Genomic DNA, 14,552 nt, shown 5'->3' on the forward strand with positions numbered 1-14,552 from the left:
GCCTTGAGGGGAGAAATACCTGGCAATCTGATTACAGCTTAGAAAACCCTATGGGGCAGTTCTACTCTGTCACAAGGGGGTAGCTATGAGTTAGAATCGACTTCATGGCACCTAACAACAATAGCAGCAATTAATGTGGCCATTAATTAGTCTGTTCAGGAGCTTCCAAGCACAGAATGCTATGATTGCTTAAAAGTGAAGGGAGGATCACCTCCGCACAAGGAGGCAGTCTGTGTGCCACGCACAATCCAAGGTTTAATGAATTCCCTCACTCGGCAGGCAGTTTGATACACAACAATAATCCCTAACGGCTCGTTATTTCTAAAACCAGTACTCAGCACTTTTACCTACAAAAAGGGTAAGAAAGGGGAAAATTTCTCATGATGGGATAGATTTTACTGTTTCCCATCCATAGAGTTTAAGGTATAGGAATAAGCACTAATGTAATGCTGTGTCACCTTTTAAAAACTCACATTTGTACTTTTATCCAACGTCAATATGCAAATTGATTTCTTTCCCCTCATACTTTTCTTTAGTTTGGATATTCTCTGAATTTACCCTGGTCATGTGAACATTTCTCTGTTCAGCGTCAGTTTACCCAGGAGTTGAGATCTGGCATCTGATGGATTTACAGCATGTTTTGTGACTACAACAGCCGTTTTGTAGCAGCTAATAAAATGATAGTAAAACCTGTTGTCATCGAGTAGATTCTGACTCACGGCAACCCCATGTGTTACAGAGTAGGACAGCTCCATAGGGCTTTCTTGGTTGTAATCTTTCTGAGAGGAGATTGCCAGGCCTTTCCTCTGTGGCACTTCTGGGTAGATGTGAACTGCCAATCTTTAGGTTAGTAGTCAAGTGCAAGCATTTGCACCACAAATTTAACTTGGTTGTGAGCAATCTTACACATTCATACCCATTGCCGTCGAATCAATTCCAACCCATAGCAACCCTATAGGACAGAGTAGAACTGCCCCATAGGGTTTCCAAGCAGCGGCTAGTGGATTTGAACTGCTGACCTTTTGGTTAGCAGCCAAGCGCTTAACCACTGCGCCACCACGGCTCTAAACATTCTTAACACATTTATATCCCAGGCAGGAGAACAGAGCAAATGGAATCATTCCTGTGTAACAATGCATCATTGATCGTGTTGGGACTTCATGACAGTATAGACTGCAATAGAAATTTCCTAACAGTATTTTTCAAGTACTCTTGTATACCAAGAAATTTAATCTTTTAAGAGTTATTGCTTTCATTTTACTCTTAAAGAGTAACTTCTTTTATACTAGACCATACGAAGGCTTCAGAAATATATTTTTACATGTCTTGAGTAACCTTGATATTGGACTAAAGGGAAAGAAAACTTAAATACAAGAATATATCTGAACTTAGTACATTATGTAACGTATTAAATTTTTTTAGCTGTACTTCATAAGGAGCTCTGGTGGTGCAATGGTTAAGTGCTCAACTGCTAACCGAAAGGTCGGTGGTTGGAACCCACCAGCTGCTCTGCAGGAGAAAAAACCTAGCCATCTGTTCCCATAAATATTTCAGCCTAGGAAACCCTATGGGGCAGCTCTATTCTCTCGTATCGGGTTGCTACAAGTTAGAATCGACTCGACAGCACACAACAACAACATATTTCTAAGAGGGTAGTGGTGGTTCAGTGGTAGAATTGTTGCCTTCCATGCAGAAGACCCAGGTTCAATTCCCAGCTAATGCACCTTAAATGTAGCCACCACCCATCTGTTAGTGGAGGCTTGCATTTTGCTGTGATGCTGAACAAGTTTCAGCCAAGCTTCCAGACTAAGACAGTAGGAAGAATGGCCTGGCAATCTTCTTCCAAAAATCAGCCACTGTAAATCACAGGATCACAATGGTCTGATCATCAACCAATCATCGGGATGGTGCAGGGCTGGGTGAATTTTCTCCTGTTGTACACAGGGTTGCCATGAGTCAAGGACTGACTCCAAGGCAGCTAACAACTACAAAATATTTCTAAAGTTCTAATTTTGGATGGGGTAAAGCCAGTGTTCTATCTTATTTCTTGAGAGTGTCTTGAAGTACTACATTTGTCTGTTTTGAAACATGCTGAGCAAATGGGGCTGGGTCTCACCTATCTTCTCTGTGACCAGTGATGTCTTCATTTTGAAGTCTTCTAGGATTTCTAAGTCTTGTCCCTCACATATGAGCATAATCTCACAGAAAGTGTTGATTAGCTTTAAAATTTAGGAAGCTTGGGATTGAGTTGGCACTCAAAGGAGGCAGAGCCATGGGTTTGCTGCCTAGCACTATTAAGATTATCAGAAATTGCACAAATACCCACTTAATTTTGTTTTACAGTTAAAGCTGCCACCATAATAAAAATAATGAAATACATATCATTAGCTTTCATGCTCAACTTTATCATCATGAGACAGGGTCGGTATTGCTATTCCTAAATTTAGAAGATCGGGAAGTGTATGAAGAGATTAAGTGGCATTTACACAGCTGGTGACAGATAGTGCTGGGACTCTTTTCTAGTCCAGTGTTCTTTGCACTCAACTGGTCCTCCTACTCTAGGAAAAAGGTTGCAATGCAGCCATACTTCAAGTCTATTAATCTCACTATTTAAATACCCCTGTCCTGCCATACACACACACACACATACACACACACACACACGCACATATCTGAAAGAGTGTGTGGATCTCCTTCATTCAATGTTATCAGCTTAACTCAATGCATTGATTCCCATGGGAAAGTCTGGAAATGAACGTTATGTATTCTCTTAAAGGGATAATTTAGGAGAAATGATTAATGAAGCTAGATGATAACTTCACCTACTTTTGGATAAAAAGACAAAAGTCTAGTTATATTAAATTGCCTCAGGTGTTTGCAGTTTCCTAATTTCAGAATGGTCAACTATAACTATCAATGGTGAATCTAGAAAAAGAGTTATTTCTAGTTTAATTCAGTGCACATCTTCTTGAAAAATCTTACATTCCACAAAATCCACATACTAAAAATAACAGGGTTAATGGGAAAAAATAGGGGTGGGGCAGACCCCTCAAGATATATTGTAACCAAAGCACAAACACCAAGAAAACTTGGTACCTTGGGAGACAGTTTGGGCAATCCAGAAAGCAGCTCATCTCTCTGTAGCCGGAGGCTGCCTCAGGGGGACTATTGTTGTTAGCTGCTGAAGAGATAGGCTCTGACTCATGGCCATCCCATGCAATGAAACACTGCTTGGTCCTACGCCAGCCCCATGATCGGTTGCAGAGCAGACCGTTGTGATCGAAAGGATTTTCATTGGCTGATTTTTGGAAGTAAATCACCAGACCTTTCTTCCTAGTCTGTCTTAGCCTGGAAGCTTTGCTGAAACCCGTTCAGCATCATAGCATGAAGTACACTGGCCAGGAATCAAATCTGGGTCACCCACATGGAAGGTGAGAAGAAACACACAAAACAAAATAGAAGTGGATCTCTGAATTCAGGAGGAAGTGCAACCTGCAAAGAGCCATGCACGCTGGAGGGGTGCCTCTTGAGGGTAGGGAAACCCAGTGCAGGCGGTAATTTTGTATTTTCTTAACACTAAGATCAGAAGGCTTTCTGCCTGTGCAACTGCTGGGCTGAGGGCTTGCTCCTTGCCTTATAATTCTCTACCCACTCTTCTGGCTACACTTGCTTAACATAACTCCCATGCTATGCAGACATGGGCTAACTGGTGTTAAAGAAATCTATGCTACAGTAGAACAGACTGAACTGAGAAGTCAAATTGCATAAGTTTTACTTACCTCAGTACTTATAACCTCTATAATGTATAATGTTTTGACATAATTTTTTGTCCCCAAGTGCCATGTATCTCAGGCAATATTACTTAAATTTTCAAAAGTATACACAATCTCCCAAATTAAAGTAAAAATAAGCTCCTTAAATGATGAGAGCAAGTTATCATTCATTTTCTCCCTCCATAACACATAATACAGTGTCTTAAACACAGAGACATGCAAAAAATACATGGAGATTGATTACATCGGGAATCTTGGATTATCTCTGTACTCTGATATGGTAAAAAATAAAAACTGAGAAATTATGCTATAATCAAAAAGCCAATTCCACTGCTTCCTAATATAAAGAGGAAAATATACTCTGTTCAGAATTTATGTTCAAAATCAATTTTTTAACTTAGAAACTATAATACATAAAAAAGTTAAACACAATATTAAAGAAGATATGTAATTGGGAAAATAGTTATGTACGATATGTATTTTTTATTCTTTGATTCACCTGACAATGTTAACAATAGTAGGTCATTTAAGGAATGAATATTTTAACTCAACTAAAGTAAGTAAACAAATGATGCTAAAATGTAGGTTTTTTTTTTATAAACTACACTTCAGAAAACATCTTTTCACAATGTGTATGACTACTTTAAACATCTAATACAAAATTAAACCTGTCTTTATCTCAGGTATTGCAATATCTGATAATAAACTGCCTTACAATAAAAGTACTAAGAGTATCTAATAATACCAGACTTTTGCCACCTCCCAGAACGAAAAATACATGGGATGAAAAACAAAAACAAAACAAAAAACCATGCTTTTACGAGTTTTTACTCTTAACAAATGGGTCTCATTTTGAAAAATATTCTTCATTAAATTCATATTCTCCATTTTATGTCTTTTTAAATGAATGTCATTTTAAGTTGCAATCAATTAAGTGTTCATAGCAATCTCTATAATTACTGTAAACTAAAAGCCATTGCTCTTGAGTCAATTCCAACTCATAGTGATCCTACAGGACAGAGTAGAACTGCCCCACAGAGTTTCCAAGGAGCACCTGGTGGATTCAAACTGCCGACCTTTTGGCTGGCAGCCATAGCTCTTAACCACTACGCCACTAGGGTTTCCATAATTACTATAGGAGCTGATATTCCAACATTCTAAAGTGATAATTAAAGAGACATTTTAATTAGTATAAAGCAGAAAATTTCGTTAAATGCTATAGTCACATGCCGTATCTCCAGGAAATTGGATATACACAAAAAAGTCATATATATACACATATATATATACACATGCAATTTAAAATAACATAGTCATATAGATGCATTTTTTTTTTCATAATAATTTCTAAAAATTTTCAATTATTTTGATACAGGTGATAGTCTTATGTAACAGTGCATGGATTGCTTGAGTGTGTTTAAGTGTGCATATGTATATATAAACTTATGCAAATCTTCCTAAAGTATGAATAAAATTCCCAGTTATACTCAGACCATTATCATATATTATGTATGCATGCTCATTCATTCATTAGAAGTTCTGACTTTGATCTTGTCCCATTCTTCTAATATACCTTTAAAATTTCAGATGCTACATGGCAGCTTAGAAAAGATTTGTTAGTTAAAAAGGTATTTATAGTATATTAAGTATAATATAGTATATTAAGAACAAATACATATATTATAAGGTAGCAGATGAGTGTATATCCACTTTTGGTTATTGGATATGCAGAACAATAATAATACCAGCAAAAATGTGGAAAATGCTTCCTTGTCTTTTAGACTGAAAATTCACCATGCTGAATGAATTTTTATAGGGCATATACTTGTTCATGACCTCCAGTGTTAAGAAATTCTGTCATGTTTGAAAACTAGTCCCTAGTGGAGCCTGTATCCCTGTTAATAGCTGAAAGGTCAATGGAGCTGCTAAACAGTTTGTATCACTGTCAGGGTGGCCGTGAAAACACCACCTGCTGCAAGAGGACTTGGCAGCTGGGTCAACAGGCACTGTGGGAATTTATCAACTTAGGGGGCCACTTGCATAAAACTCTGACTGATGAATTGGGACTAGACTGGCTTATTGGGCTAAAGCTGCTCTATTATGTATGACTTTCTTTCGGATGGCAGAGCTGCCTGCCGGCTCGCTGAGACATATGCAGAGGATAAACAGAACCGACTTCCCCTTATGAAGTGATTTTCTAAAAAAAGCACTCTTTAGCATCCAGTATAATAAGCGGTAGGATGAAGATATTAAGAAGTAAACAAACAAACGGCAGTCAGTGGGTCCGTGAGTCAGGGGGGCGGGTAGGAGGCATGAGGGGCAGTTTTTGATATTGGTCACAGAGGAGTTTGGGGATACAACATTACCACATTTCTGTAAAATAAAATTCTCAAGCCTAGAATTTGAGGTATTAACTTACAGACCTCGTCAGGGAATGGTCTCTGTGATTTGATTGGGTAACAGATAAGCAATATGTTAAAATACAGAAAGAGTGGGCACAGTGTAATTAAATCAGCATAATTAAGAATAATTTTCTTTTTTCACATTCCTGGAGAAATAATCCTGGAAACTGAAAGAAAAAAAAATTTGCTTTAAGGTCATCTGAAACAAAAATTAAAGAATCTTTGTCAACAGTGTGAAATATTTGTGTTCTACAAAAATAAAGCTTGGAAGTTACATCATGCTGTCAGAATTTAATTTCTATCCTCTGGAAGCATTTGTTTACTTCTGAAAAAATCTAATAAAGAGCAAGCATCTGAGGCATGACACGGGCATTTAAAAACTAGGTATGAATGACTCTTTAAAGTTTCATGGAGACCCTTACCCTAATTTTAGTACTAAGAGCATCTTAAAAGTTGAGAAATAATTCTTGAATGTATGAAATGAACACCAACAAAACTATGCAGTTTAACATTTTAAATATATTCTTTAAATGTATCTTATGTATTAACTGATTTTCACAGTCCTCCGTAGAAATTAGGCAGGGACAGAATGATCATCTGCACTTCATAGGTGGGCTAAGGAGGAACAGCAAGGTGCAATGACTTATCCGGGGTCACACAATAAGGAAGACCGAGACCAGACCAATTGACTCCATGTCCTGCTAGGATAGACTCATACCAAGTTGTTGACTAGTCTTAGATGCACTCCCAGTGAAACTAAACTTACTGTCCAGCTTTTGTGCTCAGTATATTTAAATCTGTTGTCTGGAACTGCTGGCTGAAGGAGCTCCCCAGACCAGGTCATGCAGAACCCAGTTCTAGAGGTTTTTTGGGTCCCTGTGAGTTGGCTGTGGAGTCCTTAAGTGGTGCAAATGATTAACACACTTGGCTGCTAACCCCAAAGTTGGAGGTTCAAGTATATTGAGAAGGGTCTTGGAAGAAAGGCCTGGCAATCTACTTCTGAAAAATCAGTCACTGAAAACCCAGTGGAGCATAGTTCTATTTTGACACATATGGGGCCGCCATGAGTCAGAATCAACTTAACATGGCAACTAGTTTTAACAACTGGAGTTGGCTGAGCCAGCTGGGTGTTGGGTATTGCTTCGAACTCCACTTTGCCAGGAGCTGCGCCTGCTCTACCCCTGAAGCTATTCTGGAAGTGTGTTCAATGTCCTAACATGGAGGCAAAATTCATTTCTTTTCTGCTTTCCTAGCAATATTTTTTTCTTAAATAACTCCTGAGTTCTAGTTAAGCCTTAGGGATACCTGGCTGTATTCTTTTTTTTTAATTTTCAATTTTTTTTTCATTATAAATAGTGGCATTTGATTTTTATAACGGGCTTTTTGGCCATCCTTTGAGAAGGTTGCCCTATGAAAATGATTTGAAACCAATTTCTTACAGCCTTAGAACAAATTGTCCTGACAGACTGAGGTGGTACTACCAGAACCTCATCTGCTTTTGCCTGAATGACTTGAGATATTGCATACATTTTCTAAACTCCCTCATCATTTTGTGTGTGTGTATACTTGTGTATGCAAGGAAAAATAGAAAGAAAGAACATAAACCATCTAGTTCGAATGTAAAGTCTATGACATGTAATATAGAATATAAAATTTTATAATGTTATTCTCTTTCAGGGTCACAAATCAACTGATGTTCCAAAGTTATTCTGAAAACATTATTCTAACAACTCTGGGTTCTCTACAAAAATACAATTAACCTAAGAGTTTAATTTGAGTTAGATTTTTGATATAACAAGAAATGTCTATATATATATATTTTTTTTTAGTTGATGAGGCTCTGCCTTCAAATTCTCCCTCAAGTTTTAGAAAAACAGTTTTGCTCTGAAGCAGACATCCTGAACACTACTATGCTAGTAATTAGCTAGTGCTTCCACAATAATCCTGTTCACATGCTAAAGTATCTGCGTATATAGAAATTCAACTCATCTAGGGAGAAATCTATAATAATAAACGTTGGCATCCAAATCGAAACAGCATGAGGCTCCCAACAAATGTTTATGAAAACATTTGTTTTCTTATACTCAGTTTAATTTTGAAATTTATGCCTACGCCTATGTACAAGGATAGTGTCTTTGGGCCTCTGTTACTCCCCCCACCTCCCAAAAGCAAACACAAATCTTAACCCTGGCCCCACACATGACATGACTCACCAGAATACTGAGACGTCAGGCCTTTCAGGTATGTCACTCAGAGACCACCCTACTAGAGGAGGCCCTAAGATCACAAAGCCAAGGTCCCTTACGGCAACCCTGGTAATTAGATACTAATAGTGGATTGAAGGTGTAAAATTCACCTCAGCTCACCCACCAACAGACTAAGCAATCCAAATGAAGGGAGAATGATTTCTGTGGAGAGGAGGGAGACTTCATGATAATACTACCAGGAAGCTTGCAAAAGGGTTTCATAACTTCGACAAACATAATGGAATAACAGTGAGTGTTTTGAAACCAATTCCATTAGATATGAGTAAAATCCCTAGACATCATTATGAATCATTAGAATGCTAGTTTGTGAATTAACATTAGCTTGATTTTTGTTCTTAATATTGCCAACTTCAACAATCACCTAAGTGTCTTATTTTTTATTTATTTTTTTCATTTATTCGAACGAGGACATTGCTTTCACACTCAAGGGGAAAATTCCCCTGCTGTGTACAGTATACAGATGTGTACCTCTCGTCGTGAAATAAAAGGTGTACTGTTCAATAGAGAAGGAATGCTATCAGTGTGTGACAGATGAGAATATGTGATCCCGTGGAAAGACCATTTAGAATTGATTATTCCTTTTTGCTCTGCTGTAGCCAGTGCTGACCTGTTTTTTTCTCAGGAAAGATAGTGCTTTGTGGTATGGAAAAAGGGCAAGGGACCAGACCAATTAACTCCCTGTCCTACTAGGATAGACTCGCTCCAAGTTCTTGACTAGAAAAGTCTAGTGTTAAGATATTCTGTCATGTTTTGTTAGTCAGTGGCTTCTTCAGAAAAACATGTCACTTACAAATAATGCATTTAAAATTTCTAACTTTTCTAACAATTTCTAATAATACAAATAATGTATTTAAAATGAAACTAAATCAATGCCTTTAGTAAACTTCTCAGAACATTAGAATTTACTCTTTTAAAAGAGATTTGAATTTCAAGAATTTACATTTGCAAACGGGCTCATGAAGATAAAGTAGAAAGAATTTGAAATTTGCAGCATGGCGTGGCTAAAGGGTCTGCCACCCATTAGTGTTCAACAATAGTCTTATCTGTGAGGATACTTAGGTTTTGTTACAGTTGTTTTTAAACTTATGACTAACGTCTACTTGGTCTACTTGAGAGTATATAATTTTAGCAGCTTCTGATCAGATTTTATCCATGAAATGAACGACTAATTATGATTCAAGAAGATCTGAAAGTTGTGTGTGTGTGTGTGTGTGTGTTCAGGTTGTGGTGGGTGGGTGAGGAGGAGCAGGAGTGGGATAAACATATTCTTTAAAGGATTAAAATGTTCCAGTCTTCCTCTTACTGAGGCAAATAACGAAGTGCTTCTTCAGTTTTCATTCGTTTAGTCACAGCAGAGTGCCGTGAGCTTTCTTTCAGATAGTTTTGAAATAAGGCTCAGATGTTGAACTGCCAAGATAACTTATCCTGATTACCTAACAAAACTCATGCTGAGCAGATGCAATGCTGGTCAGCATGTTTCTAGTTTTCTCAAAAAAAGGAGGGTTTACAGCTTCTAATGGGGTCTCTGGATGGTGTAAATTGTTAACGTGCTCAGCTGCTAACTGAAAGGTTGGAGGTTCAAGTCCACCCAGAGACACCCTGGTAGAAAGGTCTTGCCATCTACTTCTGAAAAATCCGCCGTTAAAAACATATGGTGCAGAGTTCTACTCCGACACCAATGGGGAAGCCATGAGTTGGAGTCGAATCAGTGGCAACTGGTTGGTTTATTGCTTCTAAGAGGAGAGCCTGAGCCACTGTCTTACATCAGGGTCCTCCACTGGCTTTTAACTGAGGATGCTACTTCCACAAATACAATGCTGCTCTCTGATGGCAATGACAGCAACATGAATGTGTGGTAGTGATAAGGCTTTTAAAGGTCAGTGTCGTCAAGGCTAGCACCCATCAACTAGACTGGAGCTGAGGACCCTCTCAGGACGGCACTGAACATACGGAAAGGACATAAGTGTTCATCTTTGTTTACAGTTCTTCTAATTGCAGTTCTTCTGTCACTAATTCGAAGGCACTAAAATAACTTAAAGAAGAAGAATTACTTGACTTAAAGAGATATAAATAAATCTCACCTTTTGGGATCTACAATTTTGTAGAGTTTTCCATTGTGAGTCTGGGTCATACTTTTACTACTTGATAAAATGTAAACTTCACCTGTTGAAGAGAGAAATATAAGTTAATTCATAGCATCACAAGGCCTTACTTCCTATTGCTTAGCAGATTATATATATTTGTATTTATATATATGTTATGGATTGAATTGTGTTCCCCAAAAAGGTATATTGAACTCCTAACCCCTGAATCTGTGAATGTGACCCTGTTGGGGAACATGTTTTCTTTTTTTATGTTAATGAGGTCATACTAGAGTAGGGTGGGTCCTAAACCTAATCCCTTCTGAGTGGTGTCTTACAATAAAGGAAGACAGACACAGGAGGAAGAAACCATGTGATGATGGAACAGATGCATCTACAAGCCTAGGAATGCCAAGGATTGTCGGCAGCTACTAGAAGCCAAAAAGAAGGACCTTTCCCAAGGATCAACTTCGGTGAAGGAAAGGACAACACACAATACAGGAGAAGTCAACACAATTGGACCAAAGCAAAAGCTAAGAAGTTTCCTGGACACATTCAAACACTTGAGGGACAGAGTAGCTGGGGCTAGGACGTGGGGACCATAGTTTCAGGGGACATCTAGGTCAACTGGCATAACACAGTTTATTAAGAAAATGTTCTACATCCCACTTTGGTGAATGGTGTCTAGGGTCTTAAAAGCTTTCAAGCGGCCATCTAAGATACATCAATTGGTCCCATCCCTCTTGGAGCAAAGGAGAATGAAGAAACCCAAAGACACAAGGAAATATTAGACTAAAGGACTAAACAACCACATGAACCAGAGACCCCACCAACCTGAGACCAGAAGAACTAGATGGTGCTCGGCTACCACCAATGACCGCCCTGACAGGAACACAACAGAGAGTCCCAGACAGAGCAGGAGAAAAATGTAGAACAGAATTCAAATTCACGTAAAAAGACCAGACTTAATGGTCTGAAAGAGACTGGAGGAACCCCCGAAACTACGGCCCCTGGATGCACTGTTAAGCCAGAACTGAAATCATTCCCGAAGCATACTCTTCAGACAAAGATTAGACAGTACCATAAAACAAAAAATAATACACATGAGGAATGTACTTCTTAGTTTAATCAGACATACGAGACCAAATGGGAAGCTCCTGTCCAAAAGCAGGATGAGAAGGCAGGAAGGGACAGGAACTGATCGAATGGACACAGGGAACCCAGGGTGGAGAGGGGGAATGTACTGTTACATTGTAACTAATATAACAGAACAATATGTGTATAAATTTTTATATGAGAAATTAACTTCAGCTATAAACTTTCACCTAAAGCACACACACACACAAAAAAGAGGACCTTTCCCTTGAGCTGATGCCCTGATTTGGACTTTTAGCTTCCTGAATTGTGAGACAATACATTTCTGTTCTTTAAAGCCACTCACTTTGTATTTTGTTATGGCAGCACCAGTAAACTAAGACTACATATATATATACACACACATACAGAGAGAGAGAGAGCAGCTCTAGTGGAGCAGTGGTTAAGTACTTGGCTGTTAACCAAAAGGTTGGTGGTTTGAATTCACCACCCACTCCATGGGAGAAAGATGGGGCAGTCTGCTTCCTTGGAAACCCTATGGGGGTAGTTCTACCTTGTACTATAGGGTCGGAATCGACTTGATGGCAATGAGTATATGTATGTATATATTCATTTACAGGAATCACTTGCCTAAAGATTTATATGAGTTTCACAAGTCAACCCTCACAATGCATCCAGAATACGTCCAGATCCCATCCACTTCTCTCCACATCATCCCACCACTTCTTCAGTGCAGGCAGAGACGATCTCTCACCTGGATTACAGCAACAGGTGCCAACAGCCTCCTAACTGGCCTCCCTGCTTCTACCCTCGTTCTTTTATGTTTAGTCTCAACATACCAGGCACAGTGATTCTTTTAAAGGAAGCAAGATCATACATGTTGGATCACATTCCATTATTTCAAAACCCTCCAGTGGCTTCTCATCTTTTTCAGAGTAAAAGCAAGTCTTGACAGTGGCCTGTGAGGTCTACCCTAACCACTCTGACGTCACCTGGGACTTCTCTCCCCCTTGTTCTCTCCTCTCCAGCCTGACTGGCCTCTTGGGTTTGAACATACGAGTCAGGCTCCTGTTCTAGGCTCTGTCCCAGGCACCTATCCACTAGGTTCAGTCTTTCCTTCTTCCTGTGTGTGCTCAAATGTCACCTTCTCTAACTGTACTATTTAAAATTGCACCTTCCTCAACACCCCAGCAATCTCTAGCCCCCTTTACTGCTAAATTTTTCTCCTAAGTAGTTATAACCAATTGATATATTGTATACATATTTTAAAAACATAATTATTTTTATTATTCTCCATTAGAAGATAAAGTCCAGGAGGGAGGTTTAGATTTTTGTCTCTTTATCTGCAGCTGTGTCCCCAACACCTAGCACAGAGCTTTGTACAGAGCAGGTACTCAACAAATAATTGTAGAATGAATTTTGAATGAATGGACAAGTTTTATCTTGATTTATTTCTGCCCAAGATTGAATGGTTTTGGTAACCAAGTTTTTACTGTTAATTGATAATTTAAGAATTGGGGTACCAAAACCCAAAACCCATTGCCATTGTGTCAATTCTGACTTATAGCGACCCTACAGGACAGAGTAGAGCTGCCCCATGGGAATTCCAAGGAGTGGCTGGTGGATTCAAACTGCCGACCTTTTGGTTAGCAGCCGAACACTGGCCCCATAAAGGTCTAGTGAGGTCCCACTGAGATTTGAACCTGGATCCCTGGATTCAAAGTCCAGAGTGCTAACCATTACAACATTGAGGTAATCCTTTTTAATCTTTAGCTTTTTTCTAATGAAAAACATTGAAATTAATATGGGGGGTAAAAAAGAGAAAGATGCTGATGGTCAATCCCAACTATAACTCTTGGAGCTAGACTATGTGTTCATGATGATAAAAATGTAACAGGTGGAGTACCCTTTTACAAGAGAATCATTCTTGTTTATTACCACTGCTTCCATATAATTCAACATATAGAATGGATCACATGAATAGAGAATTAGAAGCTGTATTTATGATTATGTGCTTACATGCTTTAAAAATCTTCATGACTCTCACTCATAAAAATAGTCCTTAAGTTAGTCTATATTTCTCTATTCTACTCTATTATTATGTATTAAGCACACCTCACTTTTCTACTTCTGAAAAGGATGTTATACGGTTTTCATTAAAAACACAGATATAACAGAAAAAATAACAATGAGGTTAAAAAGAAAAGAAATGCAAGCGGAAGAATTAATATTTATTTTGTCAAGCACTTTACATAGCTTATATCATTTAATCCTCAAAATAAATCCACCCTACTTTTACAGTTAAAAAATAACGAAGATAAAAACAGACACTCAACACTGTTTCAAAAGATGCAAAAACTTTCCTCATTTTCTTATATGGCTTTTCAATTAGAGCCAAGGAGTTTCACAATAAAACCCAATTCAGTGAAAACGTGTCTACTTTTAATTGTGAGGTATACAAAATGTTGTAGTTTTTGGAGCGTAAGGATTGTGTATGTTTTATTTGTTGATTCTGCTCCCAACATTGTATTAAGTATACATACACATTTGGGATATTTTAACTGATGGTGGTGAGCTAATAGGATGATTGATGGTGAGTCATTTGTAGCAAGGTCTGGGGAAATTAAAATGGCTCAGTTACAACATCTTAACATTCATCTCTAACTCCGCCCAAACAATTTAATCCCAATTTATATATTTAAAATCAGATCTGCCAATTAAATTAAAAAATACACTGCAGAAGATTTAAGTGAGAAAGGGTATCTTTCTGATTGCTTTGTTTGAGTAGAGTAGGAGATTGTAAAGGGAAAATTAATTGTAAAATACTTTCAAAGCTGGAATAAGAAGGAAGTAGACTGGACTCCTCTTCTTTAAATCATTATATTTCTGTGGCTCTGAAATATGTTGTATTTCAAGAGTCTTGTCTGAGTCCCT

The 14,552-nt window shown here is 38.2% G+C and overlaps 1 protein-coding gene across 1 annotated transcript in view; it reads right to left on the minus strand.

Moving 5' to 3' along the window:
* Positions 1–14,552, minus strand: part of HHIP (hedgehog interacting protein) — a 110,267-nt gene that overhangs the window by 10,068 nt on the left and 85,647 nt on the right. The window contains exon 11 of the mRNA XM_004378855.2: positions 10,524–10,605. Within this exon, the coding sequence (XP_004378912.1) occupies positions 10,524–10,605 (82 nt within the window). The remainder of the gene's footprint in view (positions 1–10,523; positions 10,606–14,552) is intronic.

The sequence above is a fragment of the Trichechus manatus genome, unplaced genomic scaffold (assembly GCF_000243295.1).
Source record: "Trichechus manatus latirostris isolate Lorelei unplaced genomic scaffold, TriManLat1.0 scaffold00059, whole genome shotgun sequence".
NCBI lineage: Eukaryota > Metazoa > Chordata > Mammalia > Sirenia > Trichechidae > Trichechus > Trichechus manatus.